Here is a 27,578-nt window from a genome sequence, read left to right on the forward strand (position 1 = left end):
ACCAAAAACGTCTCCAGACACTGCCAAATGGCCCCCGGGGGAACACTGCCTCTGTCTGAGAACCGCTGAGTTGGACAGACACTGAGCTTTGAATCCAGACAGACATGTGAGAGAAATGACAACCCCACGGACAGGGGAGGGCCCCGGGGAAGCTGCTCCTCAGAACCCATCCATGCTGCCTCACCAAAATGAACCGTCAAGGGAACTGAGTTTATAATTTTGACCTTCCACAGATTCCCGTACGCTCTCACTCAGTGCTAAGGGGAGTGTAAATGAGTGAGCACAGCCCCCGGGGAAGAGCAATCTGCTTATCTCCTTCGAAAGAAATCCATCCTCAGGCCTGTGTGCACACGGGTGTTCAAGGTGTTTTGTCTGGAAAACAAAACCCTGGCAAAGCAAGCCAACACCCAGCCACTGGCGTTACAAAGAGCATCCTTCATCGCCACCATCGAGGAGCTGCAAGACTGTGGGGGAAGGAACCAAGCAGTATGAACTGCCCTTCCCCATTATCCCAAGGAATGGCCATACGGGCTCAGTGCAACCACAACGAAAAAGGCAAAAGGACCAACACAGCCCCTTTTATAAAGATGTGGAATGTTTTGTCAGTGTGCTCGTCCACGTGTTGCACTGTGTGGCTTTTCTACTTCCTGGGCGTTAGCTCCCCTACTTCCCTATGTGTGTGCTTACTGTAGTCAAACGTTAGAGTCGTCTCACACACACACACACACACACACACACACACACACACACACGAGCAAGGTGAGGCACTGGACACAGAGCCAGGGGTTTTGGTGGGGGACAGATGGGGTTTTTTGGGGGGTGACCCAAAGGAAAGCAGAGACTGCAGGTGGATGGGTAGAGGGATGGAGGGATGAGAAAAGGGACAGAGAAAGACAGAGAGACTGACAACATCTCGGTGCTAACTTCCAGGCCCCGAATCCAGTCACACCTAAAGCTTCCCCCTCGGAACATTCTAGTGACAAGGGCCAATCAATCGCCCTTTTCCTTAAAGCCAGTTTGAGTCGAGTTCCTGCTACTTGTGCTACTTGTGATGCCCGGGGGCTGGAAGGTTCAAGAATCCTGTGGAAAAAGGCAGCAGCTCACTGGGAAGTTGGCCCCTGGAGTATAAACATCAAATGGCATCGGTGGAAACCGCGGTGGGAGCTGGGGAGAGGGTTAAGCCTCACAAACTCTTCCCACTGGAACGCACCTAGGGTACCACCTGGAGGTCCAAGGGGTCGTAGGCCGACACCCGCAGATCCTGAAGCAGGGCTTTCAGATTGTTCCTCAGGGCGGTGTAGGGCGGCTTCTCCTCGTACTTGAGGGCCATCACCACCTTCAGGTACTTCTGCAGGGTCTCTGTGGTCAAGACACGGGAGGAGCCTGAGAGGGGTACCCAACCCAGAGCCTGAGGGGCTCTGCCTAGAGGGTCTCAGCCGTGGTGCCCATTTGCTCAGTGCTTCCTCTGTGCCCGGCACTGCCACGACCACTTAGATTTGAATTGTTTTTTTGGGAAAACATCAAACATAAGCAACAGGAGAGCGGTACCATGAACGGCAGCGTATCCGTCACCCCGTCTCGTCAGCTGTCAACTCATGCCCATCTTGTTTCATCAAAACCCCTACCCTTCCCCGTCCCGTATTGTTTTAAAGCAAACCCAGGCTGATTATACAATTTTATCTCCGACTATTTGGTGGGTATCTAGATGGGAGCCAGCAAGCTTGTACGCCGGGAATCTCTGTGGCCAGGACCCAGCTCAGCTGTTCTCCCACAAAAGGCCCACGGAAGGCAGGAAGCCGATGGGCGCAGCTGTGCACCAAGACTGCTTTATTTATGGACTCTGCAGCTTGAACGTCAGACAGGTTTCACGTGTCACAAAGTCTTCTTCTCTTGACTTTTTTCCCCAGCCATTTCAAACTGTAAAACAATTCTTAGGGGACTTCCCTTGCAGTCCTGTGGTTATGACTCCGCGCTTCCACTGCAGGGGGCACGGGTTGGATCCCTGGTCAGGGAACTAAGATCCCGCAAGTCAGGGTATGAGGCCAAAAAAACCCCACAAAAACTTAGTTCACTGGCTTACAAAACCAGGCTGGCTGCCCCAGGGACGGAGTTTAAAAGATAGAGGCTGTTTTAAAAGATAAAGCCTTTTTGTTGTTTGTTTTCCCTAAATAGCACAATGCCATTATTACACTTTTTAAAAGTGCCAATTATGAAACCAATACAGTAATCGTAATAGCTCCCACTTGAGCAAAGTCTGTCTCAGGCTGGCCCTGAGCACGTTTAATTAGGGCTGCAGCAGAAGCTAAGGCAGCACCCCTGGGCCCAGCTCTACACTAAATTCTCGGGACAACCCTCGGGAGGTGAGGGCTATCATTGGCCCCATTTTACACGTGGGGAAGCGGAGGCTCAGAGAGGCTGGTAAACCTGGGGCTGAACTTCCTTCTGGCCCCGCCCACCCCAAGCCCGGCCCCACCAGCCCCACTGGCGCCACCAGCTCCACTTCCCCGTGACTGCCTTAGCGTCAGCAGAGCTGCAATAAACTGACCGTGGGGCTCCTTGTCGTTGTTTTTTTTTTTTTTTTGGTCATGCTGGCGCAGATTGCATAATCTCAGTTCCCCGACCAGGGACTGAACCTGGCCGGGCCCTCGGCAGTAAAAGCCTGGCATCCTAACCACTAGACCACCAGGGAACTGCCAATGGGGCTCATTCTTACGGAGCAAGAGCCCGAGGCTGGAGGGGAGAGTGACCTGAGCAGCACAGACATGATCTGAATCCAGGGATTTCAGGTAATTTAAAAATGAGTCCTGGGCTTCCCTGGTGGCGTAGTGGTTGAGAGTCCGCCTGCCGATGCAAGGGACACGGGTTCGTGCCCCGGTCCGGGAAGATCCCACACGCCGCGGAGCGGCTGGGCCCGTGAGCCATGGCCGCTGAGCCTGCGCGTCCGGAGCCTGTGCTTCGCAACGGGAGAGGCCACAACAGTGAGAGGCCCGCATACCGCAAAAGAGTCCTTACAGACTGGAGCGGATAAACTATCCTTTTCCGGCTGTCTTTCCGCCTCATGTTTAGAGAGCAATGTAGACGTCCTACAGCAGGGACGCTGGAAAAAAACACTCCCCCAAACGAAACAAAAACAGCCTCAGTCTCCAGTAAGAGGGATTGGCTTTAAAAATGACGGTTTACATGAAAAGATGCTCAACAGCGCTAATCATTAGGAGAAGTGCAAATCGAAACTACAGTGAGGTTATCACCTCACTCCGGTCAGAATGGCCCTCTGCGAAAAGTCTACAAACCATAAATGCTGGAGAGGGTGTGGAGAAAAGGGAGCCCTCCTACACTGCGGGTGGGAAGGTAAAGTGGTGCAGCCACTATGGAGAACAGGATGGAGGTTCCTCAGAAAACTAAAAATAGAGCTACCATATAAACCAGCAATCCCACTTCTGGGCATATACCCATAGAAACCTCTAATTCATAATCATACACACACCCCAGTATTCATAGCATCACTATTTAAAGGAGGCAAGACAGGGGAGCAACAATGGAATGTTACTTAGCCAGAAAGAGAATGAGATAATGCCATTTGCAGCAACATGGATCATCAAGCTAAGTGAAGTAAGCCAGACAGAGAAAGACAAATATCATATGATATTGCTTATATGTGGAATCTAGAAACAAACAAATGAAATTATAAATAAGACAGAAATACAGATATAATTAGAAATACATTTTATAATATAAAATATAAATATAAGATGTATTTCTAATTATAACCCATTACTCACATACATATATGTGAGTATAGATATGTATCACTGAAGATACGGCATTTCCTTAACTTCTGTAAGGCATTCATAGTTTTCTGTTTTTTAATTTTTAAAAATCCTGTTTTTGACCTGTTAAACGGATTTCAGGACTAATGAGTCAGAACTGTAGTTTTAACTGACGTTAAGTGTATTATACCACAATTTTTAAAAAATACCCATAAAATTCTACAAGTATTGACACAGAAATCTCTAAGGTATCATCTTCTTAAATGAAAAAGTAAGTCAGAGACCAATATACGTAATATGATTCCATTAAAAACCCCCACACATTAAGTGTGTGTGGTTGCATGTGTGTGTGTGTTGCTGTTATTATTGTTCAGACACACTTCTGAAATTTGGGGGAAGATTTCTGTTTTTCTACAAGGGGCACAAATACATGTGTGATTTGGAAAACTCAAAGAAGGAAAATAGACTGGTGTAAAGAGAGGCATCCCCGGGATGGGCCTGAGCCCCGGTCCCTCCAAGGCCCCCGCCTGCTCCCTCCCCTTGGGACATACCTGAGGTATTGATCCAGCGACTGCACTGTCTCACGAGGCCTTCTGGGTTGTCAAGAAACCTGAGAGGACAGAGGTACATGTGAAAGGCCTTTTAGGGAAGGAGAGCAACGTTCTGAAACAGGATGTCTGGTAGATGTGCCCTAGTTCTCGTTATTCACGGTAGTCAGGCCTTGGACACTGAAGGAGCAAATTCTGAGCCAGGAGTTTACCAGAAGCACAGTTTCCAATCGCAACATCTTTACCAACTGATCAATACATCACCTGGTTTTACCTGTGTGCCTAAAGACATCTTATTTAATATAATGTTGATCCATTCACATGGATCTCTGGTCCAACAGCACTGAAGGATGCTCATCTCACACATGTATTTCCTTGCGCTTAGCACTTCATCACTATGCTTGGGGCCATTTTAAACAGCAAAATCCCCCCCCAAAAGCATAAAAGTGTGGAAAATGTGGCACTAAACAGACCACATGAAGGACACTTGTGAGCTGAAACAAGAAGGCAGAGTGTCGCCTTGTTCAGCCTCGGCTAGGATCACGTGCGTCGGGCAACTCAATTTTCTCCACTCTGCGTGTCTGAGAATGACTTTGAAAGCCATTCAAAGTATTGATTTTGGGGTTACAAATACATTTTAGTGAAGAGGTCAATTCACAAATACAGAATCTGTGAATAATGAGGATCAACTATCTATCTGTCTATCCACACACATATTTGTATACATACACATGTATAAACACACAGACACACACACACACCCTCTTGGACCACTCAAGAAAAATGAAAGTTGCGGGGGAGGGATAAACTAGGAGGTTGGGATTAACATATACACACTACTATATATAAAATAGATAACCAACAAGGACCTACTGTACAGCACAGGAAACTCTACTCAATATTTTGTAATAATCTATAAGGGAAAAGAATCTGAAATAGAATATAAATATGTTCATGTATATATTCATATACATATCCATATACATATAACTGAATTACTGTGCTGTATAATGAAACTAACATGCTGGGGACCTTCCTGGTGGCGCAGCGGTTAAGAACCTGCCTGCCAATGCAGGAGACACGGGTTCGAGCCCCGGTCCGGGAAGATCTCACATGCTGCGGAGCAACTAAGCCCGTGCACCACAACTATTGAGCCTGCGCTCTAGAGCCTGTGAGCCACGACAGCTGAGCCCTCGTGCCACAACTACTGAAGCCCGCGCACCTAGAGCCTGTGCTCCGCAACAAGAGAAGCCACCGCAATGAGAAGCCCGCACACCGCAACGAGGAGTAGCCCTGCTCTCCGCAACTAGAGAAAGCCTGCATGCGGCCACAAAGACCCAACGCAGTCAAAAGTAAATAAATAAAATAAATTTATTAAAAAAAAAAACTAACATGCTATTGTAAACCTACCTCAATTAAAAAAAAAAAAGCAAGAAAGAGAAATGAAAGTTCATCCACTTCCTTGGCTCCATCCTCAGAGTCCTGGCCTCCTGTATCCTCCTCTGGCCTGGACCACCGGGCTGGCTCCCCACTGTCCACCCAGGCATGGGGTGCTGTCCTCCCCTTCCCCGCCCCACAGCCCACAAGTCCCCAAGCCCCACCTTCCTGCTCCCTAGCACTCTCTGCCCCATCCCCCGCTCTGTCCATGGCTCTAAGCCCAGCTCAGGCCTCACCCTTTCTCCCTGGACCCCAGCCTCCTCCCCAGCTTTCCATGCACCCGCCCCCCACAGCCCCAGAGAGTCTTTCTATGCCCAGAGTGGACTCTGCCCCTCCCTGCTCGCAGCCTTCCTGTGGTTCCCCAGTGCCCTGTTGGGAAACCTCTGGCAGCAAAGCCACCAGCCCCTGTGGCTTTGCCTCCCTGGCTTCCTCTCCCTCCATCTCATACTCCAGTCACACCAAACTCCTTCTAGCCCAACCAGGTCACACATCCACCCACATCCCCTGGCCTCTGTACATAGCTCCTCTGCCTTTGGCAGCCTTTCCCCACCTTGACCCCAGTGAGTGGCTGCTCTCCCTTCTGGACATGGCTTGAGGGCTGGTACCCTGGAAGCTTCCCCTGGACCCCTGCAGGTTGAGGAAACAGATCCCTGCCGAGCGTCTGCACACCCTGCGCATAGGGCCACGGGTCTCCTACAGCAACTCTCATATGTGCACAAGAAGGGCTGGGTCTGACCCTTGTCTCTCCCCAGCAGCCTCAGGATGTATGTGGTAAATGATTGAGCGAGCGAGTGATGGCAGAAACGGGCTGTGCCAGCCTCAGGACACTGTAAATTGTGTGAGCAATTCTCCCATCACAGGCTGTCACTGTGTTCGCGGGACCTCCCCGCCCAGTGGCAGCCTTGAGAGCAGGGACCAACTCCGACCGGAGTCTGTGCTTTCCCTGCTGGGGGCCTTGTACAACAGAAAGCCATGGGGAATCAAATTGCCTCTCCTCTTTCTTTTATTCATTAATTCTGTCATGAACTAGAACTTTCAAAAAAATGAATACATATTTGCTGAGTTAATGGAAAAAAGCCACGCACACCAGTAAGACGTCGGAGAGGACAGGTTAGGGCTCCGGAAAACGTGCATGTGTCAACACTGCCCCCTTGTGGGCCCTTTGGTTACTGCCTCAAGTCAACCGACAGAGGCTGGGTTGGGGGTGTTTAGAATGAGTCCCACATCACCACTGATGCTCCCTGTGGAGTATCTTCATGTTCCCCGCCCTCCCTCTGTGATCGTGGCTGGGATCTGGGGTTCTGGAATCTTACTTATTCTGAAGTCATTGATATGAAAGTGATTACTAAGACCTATTTTATTTACTCTGCGTCCGACTTGGCAAGGGCGGAGTCTCTTAGTGAAGCATGTCACAGTCACATTTGTTTAACTCCTGTGAAGGGGAAGGTGGGAGAGCGGTGAAAAGGGAGATACGACTGTTCTTAGGAGTTAGAGGAGGTAGGGGGAGGGAGGATCCAACCCAGTGGAGCCTCAGGAAGCAGGTTCAGAATGCACGAATGAACGAACAGAGAGTTCACACATGTGACATGCTGTCTATCCAGAAATCTTGCCTCGCCTTTGTCTGCCTGGGAAACTCCTCGGCAGACCGGGTCAGGCGTCTCTTGGGTAAGGGCTCCCAGGGGCCCGAGGCCAGGTCACGTGGCTCCCCTCTGCTCCCAAAATGCCCCGGGGCTGCCTCCACCCTCACAGGCACCAATCACTTCCTGCCTGCGTGTCTCCTCCCGGCCCGGGAACCTCCAAGGCTGGGGCTGCCTCTGCCTGACCCGTGTGCCCACACGGAAGCCCAGGCCTGGGTGTGCAGAAGGTTCACGCCTTCTTTCCTTAGTCGTCCATCCATCCTGCAACTATCTCATGAGCACCCACAACGTGCCAAGCGCTGTACTGCGAACAACACAGTGACGAGAGAGCTGACGCGGTCCCTGCCTTCAGAGAAATCCGACTAAAGGGGGCACTGCGGAGGAGTCCGCTACCTGGCGCCCAGTGTCACTTCTCCCCTTTGATGGCAGAATCCCAGGGGTCCGCAGCCACAGGCTGGAGACATTTCCCAGCCCCCACTGCAGCTCGGGGAGACCACGTGACCAAGAGACATGTCATTTCTGGTCCTGCCCTCTAAAAGCAACGGGTGTCAGTGGCACTAGAGCTCGCACCCAGTATGAGGGGGGCCGAGGTACCCCACAACCCTTGGTCTCCTACCTTGGGGCTGTCAGTGAGAAGGAAGTAAAGATCTACCTCGTTTGGGCCGCAGTCTTTCGGGGTCTCCTCGTAAGAGCAACTCAGCCTCGTCACTAACACAGCAGAGCGCTTCAAGGAGCAGCTCACAACTTCAGCCTCACTCAACCGCTTTAGCGGCTGGGCTGTGGGCTCCGGCTACCTGTGTTGCTAATTCTGTGACTCGTTTTCACCTGGCTTCGATGCAAAAATGGAAAACTACTGGAAAACCAGAAAATAAGTGCAGAAAGAAACGAAGAAAGCAGGGAAATGGGCTCATGTTCTGGCAGGTTCTGATGCAGAGGAAACCTGGGAGCTGAAGGTTGCTCTTTCTCTGTCTCTTCGTCCTTCAGCAGAGATGTTGGGGCATATTAGCACCGAAGTGGGACCTCCTACTTGCCTCACTGCCTTTCTGGAGGTGATTCATCTGTCACCACTGCCATGAGACCTGCCCTGGCCTTTAAATCTGAAAGAGCAGGCATGCCCACACCCTGACAGCCCCCCGATGGCTACCCAGGGTTCCGACCTGATGGCCCCCACCGTCTGACCTCTGCCATGCTGTGTGTTTCACTATCTCTGTACTGTCTATCTCCCCCATTAGAGTGTGAGTTCCCTGAGGGCAGGGATGTTTGTCCTTAGTTACTCCTGTATCCCCAGGCCCTGGAATAGAGCCTGGTGCATGGGAGGTGCTCACTGAGTTATTTGGTGAGTGGAGGATGGTAACAACCAAACACCACCAATCCACGTGCGATGGGCCTCTCATACTTGGGAGACACTAGCTTCCAGGTGAAAGGGCCTCCTCTGGAGTCAAATGACCTGGGAGCAACTCTAATCAGCTGTGTGACCTGGGCTGATTACCTAAGCTCTCTGTGCTTTCAGATCACGAGAGCACTTACCTCAGAGCTGCTCTGAGGATGACACAGGGGAGCATTGGGCGCACTGCCCGGCACAGGAAAGTATACAATAAAGGTCAGCCTTGAACAGGTCATTACAGGCAGGCCAATGTGACAGGCGTCCCTTCCTCTGAGCGTGAACAAGCAGGAGACCTGATGCAGTGGGGGCGAGGGAAGGGCTCCCCGGGGACTGACGACTAAGCTGAAACCTGAAGGAGGGTGAGATTTGGGGCATGGCATCTGGGTGTGCGTTCGATCAGCATAAATCAAACATAACACATTTCAAACACAACATATTTTTCAAGGACACAGCTACACCTAAAATTAATTGAGGAGAAGCACTGCGCTTCTTTAACAATGTAAAGTTTAAAAAATATAGCAGTGAGTGAAAGAAAGAGAATGAAATTTAGAGCACAGTACCATTTATGCAAGTTAAATACACTCATCATATGTTGTTTAAAGACATAGACGTGTCTATACAAACTTATTTGAAAGCAGTAGTCAGAAGCAGTAAACTTGATGCACGTGTAATGATGGGGTTAAAGTGTTGAGTGAAAAAAGCCAGAAACAGGTGAGATTCAGAACAGAATACCATTTATGCAAGTCAAATACACACAGTGCCACCACTGTCATGCAAGTTTAAGGATACAAGTACATTTACGCAAGCATATCGGTACGACATATATTCATCAAGTATGTGTGTCCACAGTTGAGAGAAGGAATTTGGGGGATAATAAAGGGGGCAAAATAAAATGAGACAGAGGCTCAACAGGAACCAACACCACAGCATGCTGAGGACTGAAAAGTACGACAGACTCAATGCTGTTCACTAGAGAGTTTTCCCTCTTCCCACTCTGCACACTTTTCCTGGATAATCTCTCATCCTCTCCCAGGGCTTCTGCTGACAATTCCTGAGACACTGCTGGGGTCTAAGGCTCCGTTTGGACTTCATTCCTGCACTTCAGATGGGAGAGCCAACCATCTCCTGGATGGCCCCTCCTGGATGACTCCTCTTGGGGCAACTCTCATGCCCCAAGCCTACACCAGATCTTGAATCCCAACGTGTGGACCTGCAGAGCTTCCCTGTATCTAGCCGTCTACTGTCCTTGGTGCTGAAGACCAAAGCCCGGTGCTTGCTTCCCTCTGGGCCCAGCTGCCCTCTGTCCTTGGTGCTGAACCGCGCACTCAGCAGCACCTCCCTTGGCACCGAGGTGCCCTCTGTCCTTGGTGCTGACCGCGCACTCAGCAGCACCTCCTTTGGCACCGAGGTGCCCTCTGTCCTTGGTGCTGAGCATCTAACACAGAATCAGCAGGACCCGGCGCTTTTACATGCAGAGGTGAGGGAAGCATGTAAGAGGCTAGTGCTGCCAGATGCCGAGGCAGGGCCCAGGCCAAAGTGTTCAGGTTGCCTGTGGGTCCCCGTGGGAGCGAATGACTCATGGTGTCCTGTACACTGTGAGCATTTTCTACAGGCCAGGCTCTGTGCTGAGTGCTGCGTACCTGACTCCCCCGAATCCTTCCACAGCCCCCTGAGGTGGGTGCTAACAGGATCCCACCTGAGGGAGGACACTGAGGCTTGTGGAGGTTAAGCTGCTCACCCGACACCCTGCAGCAGTGGGGCTGGAGTCTGACCCCAGGCAGTGTGGTTCCAGAGCCCACGCGCCTGTCTGCTGCGATGGACGGTAGAGCAGATTCCCGAGAACTGCAGAGGCCTTGACTCTGCCAGATGCTGCCTCCCCCTCTTTTCTGTTCCCTATTGGGTTCTGAGCTTCAGTCCCCCCTGCAGGGGTGCTCGGCAGTGATGGGCTCTGCTGACCCCCAGACTCACTTCTGTTTCAGCTTCATGATATCCTCGGTGTTGGGAAGGCAGTTCGTCCATGGCAGGGTCCCATAGAGCCACTTCAGCAGACAGTAGCCCAGGGTCTGGAGGTCACCGCGGCGGGAGGGCCCTGGGGAGGGAGGGGAGGAGGTGGCGGCTCAGTCCAGATGTCCTGCTCACTGACACGCCCCCCCTTCCTTTCTCTCACGGACTCAAGCATGGGCTCACACACTCAGCCACCCAAACATACAGGATCTCGTCTGTTCATTCACTTCTCACTCACCTACTCTCAGTCCCTCATGGGTCTCTCGATTACTCATTCACTCCCTCAGCCATCCCTTCATCTCCGCTTTCACTAGCTCACTCCCTCATCTACTTGTCTTTCATTCATGCACCTATTTATTCAATGAGTCCTCAGAGCCCTGTGTGCCAGGCCCCTTCCCACATTCTTAAAACACAGATAAGAGTTTGGTAGGGTCCCAGCCCTTGACAGTCCAGTGGAGAGACAGTTATAGCGTGGGATCATCTGGGTTATAGAGGAGACAGAGCAGCGCATGAGGGAACGCAGAAGGATGGGCACTGAACTCAGCCTCCCTCAGTAGGGGAGGGCAAAGGAGACAGCAGGGTTTGATTTTTCTTCTGCTTCCTGAACCACATGATGTAGACAACACTCCACATAAGCACTCAACGAACACTGAGAGTTGACTCTGCCAGACCTTCGCCCTCTGGTGCTGGAGGCACAGGCACCATCGCTTCCCTGGGGGAGCTTAGTGTAGTGGGAGGATGCAGGCAGGCACATGGATGGTCATATCAAGGGGTTTGGGAAGGAGAGGCCGAGACCTCCTCAAGGAATCTTCTTCTCAAAGTGCTCTCTTCTCTCCCCATACACCTTCCTTGGATAATTTCATTCCCATCCCTGGGCTTCAACTGACAACTCCTGAGATACTGCTGACATCTGAGTCTCCATCCAGACCCCGCTCCTGTGCTGCTGACGTGGACAGCCAACTGCTTACTCAACAGCCCCTCCTAGATGACTCCTGAGCAACTCTCACGTTCCAAGTCTAGAGAGATCCTGAACGTGAACCTCTGGAGCCGCAGGGCTTCCTTGCAGTCAACTGCTCACTGCCCTTGGCGCTGGACTACTGCCCCACAATGCCCTCATGTGTGTGGGCGCTATCCATGGTCCTGAATCCCTACTGTGGCTCCCTGGCTCAGTCTGACTCCTGTGTTTGGCCATCTGCTGTCCGTGGCTGTGAAAACCTACAACTGCCCTTGTCCGAGAAGCATGTCTCCATGGTCCCGAATCCCTTCTCTGGCCTCTTACCACATCCCTTGTGCAGGTCCATGCTAATGAACTCAAGGTCCCCCTCATGTGGAGTCCTGCTGCCTTCGTTGTACTCCACGTGTCTGCCACCTGGCGAATAGCGGAAGGTGAAGCCGTAGCCTGCCAGGGTCACCTGTGTGGACGTGGGGAGAAGCCATACAGTTTGAAGGTTAGGAGCTTGGATTCTGGAGTCAGAGATTTCAATCGTGGGTGCAATTTGAAACATAATGCCAAACAGTACACAAGGGTGTGAAAAAACACAAACCAACTGTCCCCATCACTGCTCAGCCCCCCTAAACCCACTGTCCAGAAGTAACCATTAATATAGATTCTTATGTGTTATTTCAAATCATTTTCTTTCAATAATCAGTAAACACATGTGGTCCGGGAGGGGGCTCTATTTTCCCACACGTGGATCACACTCTACCTCCTGCTGGACACACAGCTTACTGCACTTCAACAGTGTATTAACTCTAGAGCCAGACAGACCAGGTTCCAATGCCAGCTTGGCCCTTTAGTGGCCATACAACTTTGGGCAAATTATGAAACTTCTCTGTGCTTTGATTTCTCCATTTGTAAAATGAAGATATGACAGTCCTCACCTTGCAGGGCTGTTAGGAGGCTTAACTGAGTTTAAAACAAAAAGCCCTTATCTACTAGACACACACAGTTAGCCACATCAGCTTTTTAATGGCTGCATTTAAAAAAAATTTAATTAATTAATTAACTAATGTCTGTGTTGGGTCTTCGTTGCTGCGCGCGGGCTTTCTCTAGTTGTGGCGAGCGGGGGCTACTCTTCACTGCAGCGCACGGCTTCTCATTGCAGTGGCTTGTCTTGTTGCAGAGCACGGGCTCTAGGCACGCAGGCTCAGTAGTTGTGGCGCAAGGGCTTAATTGCTCCACAGCATGTGGGATCTTCCTGGACCAGGGCTCAAACCCGTGTCCCCTGCATTGGCAGGTGGATTCTTAACCACTGCGCCACCAGGGAAGTCCCTAATGGCTGCATCTTATTCTGCCGAATGGAGAGTAGAAAACTGTTGGCTTTGTCCATGTGAGACCTACATCTTTTTCTTCTGGTCACAGTTTGTGATGGTTAACTTTATATGTCAGCCTGACTGGGCCACAGGGTACCCAGACATGTAGCCAAAGGTTATTCTGGGTGTGTCTGTGAGGGTGTAGCTGGATGAGATGGATATTTAAATCAGTAGGCTGAATAAAACAGATTGCCCTCTCTAGTGTGCACGGGCCTCACCCAATCAGTTGAATAGAACACAAAAGCTGAGTGAAAGGGAATGAATGCCTCCTGCCCGACCACATGAGCCGAACATCAGCCTTTTCTTGCCTTTAGATTTGAACAGAAATATTGGCTCTTCTTGAGTCTCGGGGCTGCCAGCTTTCAGACTGGAAATCACACGATCACCTCTTCTAGTTTCCAGGCCTTTGGATCTGATGAGACACATTATCAGCTCTTCTGGTCTCCAGGCTGCCGATTGCAGATCGAGGTCCCTAGATCAGCTTCCATAATTGTCTGAGGCAGCTCCTTATCATAAATCTCTCTCTCCCCCTTATATACATACGCACACACACACACATTCTATTGGTTCTGTTTCTTTAGAGAGCTCTGACTAATATGGTTCCAGGGTTTTTCTCTGGGATCACCCCTCTCCAGTTCTCAGTCCATGTGTCTGAGGTGGGGCTCACCTGATCTATTTCCACTGGGGTTGCTCAACTGAGGGGATTTGAGCCTCGTTTGCTGGTGGTTATTTTGTCACCACAGGGAAGACAGTTTGCCTGATTATGAGCAATGCAAACACAAGAAGAGCCCAGAAAGGGAAGCGCCAGCTTCCCAATGACTGGGTCTGAGTCCTTAGATTCAGCCACGCTTGAAGCCAGTGAAGCCCTAGATTTTTCCACTCCATGGAGCAATAAATTGCACTTGGCCCTTTTTAAACTTTTTTTCCTTTTTCTTTTTTGCTTAAGGCATGTTAAATTGGGTTTCTGTCATTAGCAGGAGTAATTAGAATTTACTTTAAAATACTAATTAGTACTCTACTGGGAGTATAAATTTGAGGTTTTCCAATTTTACTGTCACAATCAACGTTGTCAGGAACATTTTGTACATGTATCTTCGAATATATGGATAAGATACGTTCCTAAAAGAGGACCCGGTGGATCAAAAAACATATGCATTTGAATTTTGACTGCTATATTCAAATTACCTTCCAAAAAGTTGCCCATTTCATACTTCCAATAGTATGTAAAGAATTCCTAGTTCCTTACATCCTTATCAGCAGGAGATACTATTTTTCTTTTTAATTTTGTCCACCCAAAGGGTAAAAATAGTGTATTTTAAGAGTAATTGCTATGACTATTAGGGAGGTTAAGCATCTTTTCATACATTTAACTAACCTGTGGATTTCTTTTTCTATGAACTGCTTTTTCTATCCTTGTCTATTTTTCTACTAAGTCACTTATCTCTTCTTATTTATTTGAAGGAACTCTTTATACATGACGGATAGCAATTCTTTGTCTGCAACAAGCATTGTGAAATAAACGCAGGTTTTGAGACAGGTGAGATCCTGAGCCCAGAGAGCCCCCAGGATGGAGGAGGACCTGGCTATTACCTGGCACAAGTCCTCTGGATTCACAAAGATATTCTCAGCTGTCACATTGCCGTGAACATACTCATTCTCATGGAGGAACTCCAGGGCATCCAGCTGGGGGGAAGCAAGCAAGCATCTCCTGAGCAGCAGGCTGACACAAAGAGGCTCTGATGCAAAGCTCCGGAGGGAACCCCCACTGTTGGGCCTGGGGTCACGTGGTGCTGCTTGTGAGGGGGTGGTGGTGGCGGTGGCGGTGGCGGTGGTCCAAGCCTGACTACTCCTAAGTGAAGCATCAGCACACCTAAGCATGTCTTCTAATTAGGTTTTTGAAAAATTCAGCATTAAAGCCGATATTTGGTTTTCCACTGACCTCTTATGTCTATCTCTTGGCTGATCTCAGGAGGGGAAGAAGCTGGTTACTTATTGACCCCCCGCAAGAAAGAAAACCCAGCACTCATGTACATCAAAGAGGTTTTTTCTCATTTGCCCTAGGAAGCAGAAATACATTTAGCTAAGTAATTTATATTCTGATCTCTAGCTCTGACTTTTCCATTGAGCTCATACATTGAACTGCCCAGGTACTCCTTACATCTTGATTACAACCCAAGCCCCCGTCGACTCCAAGGCTCTACTGCCCACCAAGTTCTGCTTGTTCAATCTCTCCATCCCCACAGCCCAGCTCCTCCTCAGGCCTGGTCCTCTCTGTGCTGACCTCACCCAGCCTCCATCTCACCCCTCCGGCCCGTCCCCACACGGCCCACAGGGTCTTTCTACACCCAGAGCTGACCCTGCCTTCCCCTATTCCCAATCCTCGCGTGGCTCCCCAGCGCCCTCGGGACAGAGTCCCGGTTCCCCAGGTTGGTGTTCAAGGTCCTGCGTGATCTGGTCACTGCTGAGCTCCCACACCACCCTCAGCTGTTACCTTTCCCCTCTACACGTCCCACTGCAGACACTCTGAGCGTACTGACCTTCAGGACTCACCTGATGTGTCACTCCCTTGCCACTTCCATCCCTCCAGCAATTTACACTGGGTCCTCTTATTCTCCATCACTTCTAGTCAAAGCACTTTCCACAATTTGTGCAACTGTGATTTAATATCATCCTCTCCCACTAGGCATAAAAACCATGACTGTGCTGCCCCCCATGGTACTCCCAGCCCCTGGGACAGTGTCTGATTCCCAGCAGGGACCTGATAAATATTTAATGAAACGATGGATGAAGGAAGGAATGAATGAACAAAAGTCTTGTGCTCTCTCTCCCACACCAGCCTTTGCCTAAGCTATATCCTTGGCCTGGAATGTTCTCCCATGCATCTCCACTCCTACTCTACCCAGCACCTTGCTATTTCCCACTCTTGACTTAGAAATGACCTCTACCAGGAAGTTCAACTGAACCCCTCAATTTAGGCTGGGACCCTTCCTCCAACTGCTACGGTCTCCTGACAATACTTATCACTCTGTTTTTTTTTTCTGGCCGCGTTGCACGGCATGCAGGATCTTAGTGCCCCAACCAGGGATTGAACCCGCGCCCCCTGCACTGGAAGTGCAGAGTCTTAACCACTGGACCGCCAGGGAAGTCCCACTTATCACTCTGGTTCTAACAGCCTGGTGTTCAGCTGTGTTGGTCACCGTGCTCGCCCCAGTGCCCAGCAGAGGGAGGTGCGGGCTGAACGTGTCAATGAGCAAACAGACGGATAAACTAGGACCTGGGGGGCCATCCTCTGGATGGGAGCCTGCAACTCTCAGGGACTTACCAGCCGGCAGGCCATCTGGAACACAGACCTCACTGACATCACATGCTTCGGGTAGTCATCCAGGATCGACTGAAGGCTCCTCCCCAGGATGGGGAACACCAAGAACCTGGAAGACATGAGTGTCCCAGCAAGTGGGAGAGATGACCAGGGGAGGGGATGGAATACAAGCCACCAAGGATGCGGTGTGGCTGGGGGCTACCAGATCCCGGTCCTGGGTGAGATGAAGGTTTCGGATTGGTAGGGGACCAGCCTGGCTCAAGGCTGGGGGAAGGAAGGAAGCAACTATCTGGCCAATGGCTCCAGGGTCCCAGCCATGCCTGGGCATGTGACAGGGAGAGAAAGGAAGGGGCCAGTGAGGCGAGTGGCAAGTGAAGTGACTCACCTGTACTTGTTCTGGTGAATGCCAAAACCGACGCAGGTGGGGATGGCCAGCTGGGGGGTCGAGTGCAGCTTTTTCCACTTGTTCACTGTGGGAGGCAGGGGCCTGAGAGGTTAGGGCCCACCTGGCCCTGCACCCACAATGAACAGCAGCCTGTTCCCAGACCAGAAGCAGAGCGCGCCCGAGCCCAGGCCACACACTGGGTCTCCTGGTTGGTGATGTCGCCTCTGTGGGTGCATGACAGCGAGGGGGGTGACGATAGGGGGTGTGAACATGGGAGAAAGCACTGACAAATCTGGAGTGAGTGGAAAAGGTAAGAGCGACAGCGTAACCTCTGAATTCCCATGTAGAGCTAATGAGATCGGGGAGTGTCTAAACTGGTCAAGGTGTCACTACATGTCCGCCCACCTTCCAGGATCTCAGTTGGATGGTATGGATCCAGCGGTGTGCTGATAAAAGTTTAACAGCTGGTTGTCTGGGGAAAGATAGCCTTGATCTGTCGTGTTTGCTGATTTCTGTGGTGTAAATACTTCCCAGTATGGCCAATTTCAAGCTACCAATGTGGTATCATGGAAGACTGAGGTAGAAAGAGAGGCAGTAGCGTGCCCTTACATGGTATTTCCACCACACAGATACAGTGAATGTAAACAACCTCAATATAGATAGTAGGGACTTCCCTGGCGGTCCAGTGGTTAGGACTCTGCGCTTCCGCTGCAGGGGGCATGGGTTCAATTCCTGGTCGGGGAACTAAGATCCCACACGCCAAGAGGCGTGGCCAAAAAAAAAAAAGTCTAGATGATAGAAAATGTAGACAAATAATTAGGAAGGGATGGACTTTGAGTATTTATTATCCTTGCTCCTAATTTGACTGTAAATTGATAAAATTAATTTATGATGACTATGTTTTATTTATTTATTTAAGATGGCTATGACTGAAAGCTTGCAGGGCAGTTTTATTATTTTAAAATTTATTTATTTATTTATTTGGCTGCGCTGGGTCTTAGTTGCAGCACGCAGGATCTTCGTTGTGGCATGTGGGATCTAGTTCTCTGACCAGGGACTGAACCCAGGCCCCCTGCATTGGGAGCACGGAGTTTTAACCACTGGACCACCAGGGAAGTCCGATGGCTATGTTTTAATAACTGGCTTGCAGTATTTGTGAAAATTTAATACTTGGCGCTCAAGAGCTGGTATGACAAGCCAGCCTCAGCCCATTGTCCGCTGTCTGTCCTCTGGGGCTTGAGGCCCGAGGGGTGATGGGAGCAAACCTGGGCCTTTAATTTAATCCCCACCCTGCCCACACCTTCAGGGAGAAGCCAGTTGTTTTGACCAAGCCGGTACCCCCAACTCTTCCCCCACTTGCCCACTTCCCTGAGGAATACCTTGCAAAGGCTTGGCGGCCCGCTGGAAGAAGTTCTGCTCATTGAACAAGCGCCCATCCTTGGCATCCTAGTGGAGGAGGAGAGGGGAAAAGGCTGTCACACTGGAATCTCTTAGGCAAGGGCTCCAAGGTCATCACTGGCCATGGATTACCCCAGGGTAATGCCAGCAATAACCCAGGTTCCCCAAGTCCTGCACATCAGAACCAAATTCCCTAGGGTGCTCCATGTGAACATATATCAGAGACTTTGAGTCACTGCCCAGGTTCCTTTTCTTTTACAATAGGATCTACAAGTTTTCCCTAGACACATGCCCTTCAGCTAAAAACTACATTTCCCAGTCTCCCTTGCAGTGAGGAATGCCCACATGACCAAGTTCTGGCCAATGGGGACGTGAGCAGAAGAGACACGGGCAACTTCCAGGTTATGCCCTTAAAGGGCTAGGGCAGGCACTCCCCTTCCTCTTTTCCTGTTCCAATTGGCTGGAATGCAGATGAGATGGTAGGAGGTGGAGCAGCCATCTCAGCCCATGAGATGAACGTTATAGATTGAGGGGCCTGGAGCAACAAGAGAGAAGGAAAGTAAGCCCCTGGTTTATGGAACTATCATATCAGCCCTGGACCACTGCCCCCAGACTGTTAAATGGAAAAGCAATAAAATATACTTGTTTAAGCCATAACTAACATTGGGTCATTTTTTCCAAGCAGTCAAACCAAATATTTTAATTAAACACAACTAGTACAGCTGGGTTCTTCAGGGCACAGGGTCAAAGAGAACTGGGTTCAAATCTCAGCTCTGCCATTCACTCATTCTTTCTATAAAGCACCTATTATGTGCCTAGTATTGTTCTGGGCATTGTCAATACAGCAGTGAACAAAGCAATTTTCATAATGGGCGTCCCTGGGCAAGCGACCGAGCCTTTATTTCCTCATCTGTTAAATGGGAAACACAGTAACCACCCCACAGGTTTGATTATGAAACTCTTAGCCCAGGGTTGGGCGCAGGACAGGCTCTCAGCAAGCAGGTGCTATCACTCATCTGCGAGCCTGGTTCAGGAGCACCGGCTCTGAACCACTCACACGGCTTCCATCTAGGGCCAAGGGAGGGCACCCAACCCAGCCGTCCCAGGTTTCGGGCGCTTGCCCAGACACACAGCCAGAAAGCATCAGAGCCAGGGCTCATGGGTGGACCCGACTGCGGTTTCTGAGGGGCCCCATGTAGAAGAACCCAAGGCCCAGAGGGAAACGTGCCCCACCCAAGATCCCACTGCTCCTTGAAGGCCAAGGCTGTGCTCTCTGGCTTGCCCAGCCCACAGAGGGGCTTGGAGGTCAGTGGTGCATTTGCTAAAGCCCCAGGCCAGCCCCTCAGTGCTGCTCCCCCCCGGGGCCACTCACTAGTTTAAGTGAGAATCTTTGTTTTCCGAGACTTGACTCGCAGGCAAAGGTGGAGTCGGGCTCAGCTGTGGATGGACGAAAGGAGCAAGGTTATCATCTAGAGGGAAGGTCAGGGTCAGTGTCCTGAGTAACGAGCAGCAGCTGTGGTTAACGGATTCCCACAGGGTCAAGTGCATTCTCGACTTTCATGACCTGCTCCTTCCTATTTTCAACAGCTTCTTTCTCTCTCTCTGTTAATACACAGCTGTGCACAAAGGGTAATTAAACATGAGACTGCTCTCCTCCGAAAGGCCTGCGTGCAAGGCTGAACCTCGGCTGGTGTCTGCCAATCAGCTGGGAAGGTTCTAGGATTCCTAACCAATAAAAGGGGCTCCCGGTGCCCAAACCATTATGCTGAACACCTGCTTTCCTTCTGAGAGTAGAATTTTGGTACCTGCCAGGCAGAGAGTGCCTGTGGGACCAGCATCCAACAATAATCCTGGGCACTGAGTCTCTAATGATCATTCCTCTAATGAGCGTTTCATGTGTGACGTCACAGCTTGTTATAAATCCCGTGTGACTCTAAGGGGAGGGGACTCCGGAAGCTGGCGCTGGTTCCCCCGGACTTACCCCATGTGCTTTATCCCTTTGGTGACTGTGCTGTATCCTTCTGCTATAATAAATTATGACTATAGGCTGAGGCCTGTGGGTCCCCCCAGTGAATCACTGAACCCAGGGGTGGTTCTGGGGCCCCTGACTCAGCAGCTGTATGCATTTGTCTGCATATATGGGTGTGTGGCTGAACCACACCGACTCCATCTTGTCAGGGTCATCTTAGGCCCACTGTCCTACCCCCTCCCCTTTCTGCATGACAGAGCTCTAGCCTACGCATGAGGAACGCACCCAAGCCAGATAAGTTCCTGATTAACTTTAAGCCTTCCTCTGAAAACTGGAAGAATGACTTTTGCTGACACAGATGGTTCACGGTCCACGAGGAATAATGGTTATGAGACCCCCCAGGGGAAGCAAAAACCCAGCTCCTGTTGGCGCAGACGTGCTTCCCCCTTAGAAGTCAGATTCTATCTTTAGCTTTGGCCCCTTTAAATCCCCTGTACCCCTTCTGGCAGCACAGAGTGCAGCTGCAAATGCTTCCAGATCGCTGTCCGCAGGATCCTACCCATATGTAAGGTACCCACAATAAACTTCGTAACTGTACTTTATGGAGCTGTACACTTCGTTTTCTTCGATCTCAAAGTTCCTTCTCAGCTCAGGGGATACTATTCAATATCCCCGTCTTTGAACAATGCATAAGTACCGTGTGATGGACGCAGATCCCCTTGGAGGAGGACCTGTTCCCCTAGCCCCACGCAACCTGGAGAGGCCACTGCAGCAGCCTTCAGTCCCTCAGGGATGCCCTCAGCTGCAAGTCCCAGGGCGGCCTATAGCCAAAAGCTGATGGAGGGGGATATAAAGGCCCAGCCGTGTTGGCCTAACTCAGAACCACACTGAAGGACTGCTTCTGCTCCAGAGCCCCCATGGGGCCAGCCGCGGCGATCCCTGGGCTGCTCCAGCGCTCTATGTCTCCCCCCTGCCCCACCACTTCCTCCCCCTCCCCTCTGCAGGTGCTGATCCCTGGGGCACTTCCTCATAAACACCTGCATGCTTGCCCCATTCTGCTTAATTACAAACCCTGCAAAGTCTACTGCCCCGTGCTAAGTGTGGGCTTTACGCACATTGTTTCCTCTAATGCTCAGAACGGCCCTAGGAAGGTCTAATACAATGTTATTGTTATTACTATTACGGTGGCTGTCGTCGTTAGCTCCATTTTTTTTTTAAGAGACAAATGGAAAATTTTATTTGAGCCAAATTTGAGGATTATAACCTGGGAAAAGCATCTCAGAAAGCTCTAAGAACTGTTCCCTGTTAGCTCCACTTGACGGACGAGACGAGAAAGCCGAAGCTTACTGAGGTCAAGTGACACGGGAGGCTTTGTGCCACGTAGATCCGGGCTCAAGCCCAGCCCCTCCGTCAACTCTGTGACTTGGTGTGAGGTGCTAATCCTCTCTGGGCCTCCGCCCCATGTCAGTAAAGTAGGACTAATGAAGCCCACCCCTGAGACTGGATGCAAGGATTCAGAGGGGTCGGCAGGAATAACAACAATACCAGCTGAGCAGGAATCATAGCCAGCTTCACCCGTTTTTGGTTTTGGCCATGCCGCGTGGCTTGTGGGATCCTAGTTCCCTGACCAGTGACTGAACCTGGGCCCTTGGCAGTGAAAGCATGGAGTCCTAACCACTGGACCGCCAGGGAACAACCCCAGCTTCACCCTTTGTATGAGCTGCTCAATGATGCCCCCACCACAGCCCAGCATCACACTGGGCACGCCGGGAGCGCTCAGTGTGTGGCAGCTTTTAAAATATAATCAGCCGAGGGCCCACAGCTGGTAGGCGGCAGAGCGGCACTGGCCTAGGTCTAGCTCACCCCCAGGAGCTCATGAACCGAACCATCGCCATCCATCCCAGCTGGCTCTCTGCATCCTCCTCCCTTTTCTCTCTTCTTTCCCACCCTTCCTAACCATCCAGGCTGGCGTTGTCTGAGACACTGAGCTAAGGGGCAGGGAGGTGACAAAGTTACCTAGAAGCCACCCTTGCCTTCAAGAAGCTCCAGCTGGAGCCGGGCAGGAACCAGGGCTTACAGATTTACGGCCAAAGGTGACCTGAGCCCAGCCTAAAGGAGGGAAATGTGGAAAGATCATGGATCTTGGGGGAGAGAGGCGTCCTTCCCACCTGTGCGGAGGGGGTTTGGGGGGGATCTTTGAGGGGCATGCTGGAAATGGCCGGGGCACCTCTCAGGCATAAAAACAGTACCTGCCTCAGAGTTACCTCAGGGTCCGAGGAAAAGCACCAGTCAACGAACCACATGCCTGGCACTCGGAAGCAGGCAGAACAGCTGGTAATTTAAATATGCTTTTCCTGCACTGCTCTGCAGATTATGAAGGGCTTTTCCCCTCCACTCTTCTCACTGGCCCTCCCGCCGACGCCGGGGAGTCAGCTGGGCAATTCCCATTACACAGAGGAAGCGACAGAGGAGGAAGGGCAGTGGGCTTGGCCGAGGGCCTCAGCAGAGCCGGGCTGTAAACCTGGCTCCAGACCCTGCGACCTGGGAGACCCCTGCTTGATGCAAACCTGATACGTGTATGGAAAGTCCCTACGTGTGACAAATGCAGACAGGGGTGTGGCAGGCAGGCAGGTGGGAGCCTCTGATGGCCAAGAGACAGGCGACATTGAACTTGGAGCAACAATGCTGCGCTGGGATCCATCATAACCAGAATAACAACAGGAAGCGTTTATACGGTGCTTTTGCTATTTTCCTGCTCATCGTTCTACTCATTTAACTCTCTTAACGACAACCCCGTGAGGTCGGTGTTATTACACTCTCCATTTGGCAGGTGAGGAAACTGAGGCGCAAGGTCATGACATCCCTCGAGGAAGATCAGACAACGACCTGCCGGCAGAGGCAGAAGGCTAACTCAACCGGTCTGCCTATGCTTTCCCGCCTCCCCAAACCTGGATGGGGACTCCGGGCATCCCAGGCCCCACCGTCAGCAACACCAGGATCCTGACGCTTCCTGCGTGGGTTTCCAGCCTCTGAGTCTTTGCCTGTGCTGTGCCTCTGCCTGGCCTGCCCTTCTCTGGCCCAACCTTTGTTGTGGGCACAGCTGAAAGGCGCTTAATAAAAGAATAGTGATTCCACCCGACAGTTACCAGCTGACAGGGTCTCTCTGTCTTTGGAGGGCACGTCCGGGACGGCCTGACTCAGTGGTTCTCAACCGTGGGCGGTTCTGCCCCCCAGCGGGCATCTGGCCATGTCTGGAGACAGTTTTGGTTGTCACGACTGGGAGAGGGGATGGGTGAAGGTCGAGGATGCTGCCAAACACCCTATCGTGCACAGGACAGCCCCCACAATGAATGCCAAGGGTGCCAGGGCTGAGTTAACTGTGTACTTAAAACAAGCCCTAAAGGACCCCTGGGGAACCCCTCGAAAAGGGAGGCAACCATTCTCCCAGAGTAGCTGAAACTGAGGACCAGGGAGAGGCTCAGGGCAGCCACTGGGAGAGATACGTCGTGTTAAGGGGCTGCAGGTAGAGAGAACCAATGGCGAGTCTTTGTAGGTGTGATTAAATTAAGGGTCCTGTGCTGTGGGGACTGACTGTCCTGGATGATCCAGGGGGCCCTAACGTAATCCTACAAGGGTCCTTATAAAGAGGGAGGCAGAGGGAGATTTGACCACAGAAGAGGAGAAGGCGATGTGATGGTAGAAGCAGAGCCTGGGGTGATGTGCTTTGAGGATGGAGGAAGGGGCCACAAGCCGAGGGATGCAGACGGCCTCTGGGAGCTGAACAGGCAAGGAAACGGATTTGCCTCTGGAGCCTCTTGGAAGGACTAGCCCTACCCATATCTCTTTTTTTTAAAAATTTTTTTTGGCCGTGCCACGCGGCATGCAGGTTCTTAGTTCCCTGACCAGGGATCGAACCCGTGCCCCCTGCAGTGGAAGTGCGGAGTCTTAACCACTGGACCACCAGGGAAGTCCCTTCGCCAGTATCTTAACTTTAGCTCCGTTAGACTGATTTCAGTCTTGTGACCTCCACAACTAGAAGAGAATAAATGTGTGCTGTCTTCAGCCACTAAGTTTATGGTGATTTGTGATGGTGGCCACAGGAAATGAATACAAGCCCCGAACCTCCATCCACAGGGGGGCAGGCCGAGACTTGAATCCCAGTTGCTTCTCAGAAACAATTCTCCACACATACCGCAGCTGCAGGGATTTACATGGTTGCCTCGGTGACAGGTCTCCCAAACTGGGCCAGGGAGACCAGGGAGGATGACGTTATAATTCAGTGTTTCACAAAGTAAGAGCGCGTGCCAGCTCACAGGGCTGCTATGGGAATCAGGTGAGCTAACAGACATAGAGAACTTAGCGGGGGTGGGGGCGCAGAGCGGGCTGGAAGCATCAGCTCAGCTGCTATAATAAAAATCACCACTCTGGTTGCTGCTGCTGTTGTACTCTCACTGTTTTCAACTACATCTTCCCAACTGGTGCAAACTGGCAGAAGCCAAAGGCAACCTGTCCTGGGGGAACGCCGCCCTGAGGCACATCTACACGCAGCCCCCTCCCCACTGTGCCCGAGCCAGCACCCCGACCTCGCACCGGGCTGGGAAGGGGTCTGATCAAACAACCCGAGACACAAAAGGTGAAGACACACGGCCCAGAGCATTTCCTTCCTAACCTTCCACTGTGGGTTTCTGATGTGAGGACACAGCTGGGTTTTTTTTCCTTCAGATGCCTCCTGCCTTGTTTGTCTTTCTTCTCCCTCTTCCTTCCCGGTCCTCTGGGCCTCTCCCCATCCTCTCTCCCCAGCCTTTCTTGTTGTTGGTTCTGCCCCTCTATCCTTTCTCTTCCTCTCATTCCTTCTCACCCCGATTCCCTCCTCCTCCCTCCCTCCCTCCCTCTCTTGTGGTGTAATGGTTACGAATTACACCTAGGTTCAAATCCCAGCTCTGTCACTTTGAGGTTGTGTGACCTTGGGCGAGTGGCTTTCCCTCTCTGTGCTCCAGCTGTAAGATGAAGTAACATGAGTGTCTCCCTCCTAGCGTGGCTGGGAGCATTAAATGGGCCCCAGAACAGTGCCTGGCATGGAGTGAGCGCTCCCTAGTGTCCCTTTATGCTCTCCTCTCTCCCTCCCTCACCCTCTGTCCCTCCATGACTAATGCTACCTACCTCCGCCTGAGAAGATCCCTTTACCGTTTTCCAAGCTCATTGCCTCTGTCCCTTCTCACCATTTGGGACCAACAGCCCCAGGAGGTGGGCAGGACACCACCTCTCACTTTCCCAACTGGGACATCAAGGCAGAGCTGCTCGCCCAGGCTCACTCAGTGTGCCAGAGCCCAGTCACGACTCCACCTGGGTCCGTTTTTTCTTTTTTTTGGCCTTACCGCACGGCACGTGGGATCTTACCTCCCTGACCAGGGATCGAACCCAGGTCCTCTGCAGTGGAAGCCACTGGACCACCAGGAAGTCCCCACCTGGGTCTGTCTCAAATGTGGCTGCCCTGCCCTCCTGCCCAGGCTCCAAGGCAGGATGGCCAACCTGAGGCTTGAAATTGCCGGCACCCGTGTCTGGCCGGCCGGTGCTTCCAAATCAGAGATTTCCTCTCAAAATCCCGATCTCTGGCTTTTCCTGCAAGCTTGGAAGCTCTCTGGAGCCAGATCTCTGTCTAGTCATTAACACCCCTGGGCTTCATTTTCCTTATCTAGAAAATGGGGATAATGACCTTGCTGACGTCATGAGGCTGTCGTGAGAATTAAACGGGTTAAGAAGTATAAAGCAAACATAAGTCCACGTGAAAACCTGTACACGCACGATCACAGCAGCATTATTCATCATGGCCCGAAGTGGACACAGTCCAAACATCCACCAACTGATAAATGGATCAACCAGATGTGATATATACACACCCTGCAATCTTACTCGGCCATAAAACAGAAGGAAGTTCTGACAAAGGCGACAACATGGTTGGACCTTGAAAGCATCGTGCTGAGGGGAAGAAGCCAGACAAAAAAGGCCACAGAGAGTATCGCTCCATTTACCTGAAATGTCCAGAATAGGCAAATCCAGAGACATAAAGTAGATTAGTGGTTGCCAGGGGCTGGGGGGGGAGGAGGAGAGTAACTGGTAAAGGTACAGGGTTTCCTCTTGGGGTGACAGAAATACTCTGGAACTAGATGGTGGTGATGGATGCGCACCATCGTGAATCTACTAAAACCCACTGAACTGTAGACTTTAAAATGGTGAATCTTATATGAATTTTATCTCAATTTTTAAAAATGCAAAAAAACCTCATAAAACCACATAAAGTGCTTAGAACAAGGCCTGGCCTGGAGTAAGCACTCAGTTAATGCTAGGTTGATTAATACTAACATTTCCAGTGCAGTTATCTTTTCCTTCATTGTAACAAGTTGTCTTGCTGCATTTTTTGTTTAACTGTTGTTTTGTTTAACTTTAAAGCCCAGCCCTGCTTCTTCCCGTCCCACTGATAAGAAAGCCTGGAGCTCCCTCTTTTGGTGATGGCAGAGATTCAAACCACATGAGGCCCTGGCCCGGGCAGAACCCTCACCCCAGCCCTGCCCCTTAACCACAGTAAAAACCGGGGCTAGGTGCTCTTCCTTGTTCTCACAGAGCTTCTACCCCCACCAGAGATCTCAATTACACAAGCAGTAAACCTTTCATATCCTCATCGGTCTCAACATTCAAACCAAATTTGGAGGGAGGGTCCATCCTATCTCTGCAGGACAGACAGACAGTGATCACTGTCCTTATCTTCCGGCCACACTGGGCCTGCACTCCCACGTGACAACAGTAGGTGGCGGTGGAGAAGAGTGTCCTCTTTATCCAGGGCACATGCGCTTTGGTTGGCCACAGTCCCCACCACTCCCAATCGCCTGACTCCCAGCCTCCTGCACTCATTTACTCTACCTTCCCAGCCGCTGTAGGTGCATAGGTTTGCAGTCCCAGCTCTAAGAGAAAGCTGCCTCGAGGCAGGTCTGCAGCTGGGATACAGCTCCATCTCCATTCTCAGAAAGTGGTTCCCTCCCCTTTGCCTTGGCTCCAAGATGGCCCGACCCAGCCCAGCCCAGCCCAGCACCTGCCCACCTGTGGACAGAGTGTACCTTCATAGAGAATGCCCTGGCCATCCCTGCTCTGGAGGCAGCTCAGCTTCCAGTGCTGCCCACTCTTGTCTATCAGCACCGTCCTCTCTGGCAAAGCCTTGAGCGAGGTGGTCACCCGGCTCCGCTTCAGTGCCTGAGGGCTCTGCCTGGTTGTCTGAGGGCTGCTCTGGGAGGTTGGGGATCTGCTCCAGCACCCTGCAGGAGGATGGTGAGAATAAAGAAAAGGCGGCATCCGGGAGAGAAAAGTTGGGTGGGTAATCAGACGGCGCTCATAATACTGTTCATTTATTCATTTGTCCATTCAACAA

The 27,578-nt window shown here is 51.2% G+C and overlaps 1 protein-coding gene across 14 annotated transcripts in view; it reads right to left on the reverse strand.

Moving 5' to 3' along the window:
• Positions 1 to 27,578, reverse strand: part of VRK3 (VRK serine/threonine kinase 3) — a 69,944-nt gene that overhangs the window by 29,173 nt on the left and 13,193 nt on the right. For 9 of the 14 annotated variants that reach the window (XM_073796655.1, XM_073796647.1, XM_073796651.1 and 6 more), the window contains 9 exons: positions 27,271 to 27,465; positions 19,565 to 19,629; positions 18,174 to 18,240; positions 16,795 to 16,879; positions 16,413 to 16,518; positions 14,681 to 14,773; positions 12,057 to 12,189; positions 10,742 to 10,862; positions 4,319 to 4,377 (listed from right to left, as the gene is read on the reverse strand). In XM_073796655.1, the coding sequence (XP_073652756.1) occupies positions 4,319 to 4,377; positions 10,742 to 10,862; positions 12,057 to 12,189; positions 14,681 to 14,773; positions 16,413 to 16,518; positions 16,795 to 16,879; positions 18,174 to 18,240; positions 19,565 to 19,629; positions 27,271 to 27,465 (924 nt within the window). The other 5 variants (XM_033845298.2, XM_073796658.1, XM_073796656.1 and 2 more) reach the window with 4 other exon arrangements.

The sequence above is a fragment of the Tursiops truncatus genome, chromosome 19, assembly GCF_011762595.2.
Source record: "Tursiops truncatus isolate mTurTru1 chromosome 19, mTurTru1.mat.Y, whole genome shotgun sequence".
NCBI lineage: Eukaryota > Metazoa > Chordata > Mammalia > Artiodactyla > Delphinidae > Tursiops > Tursiops truncatus.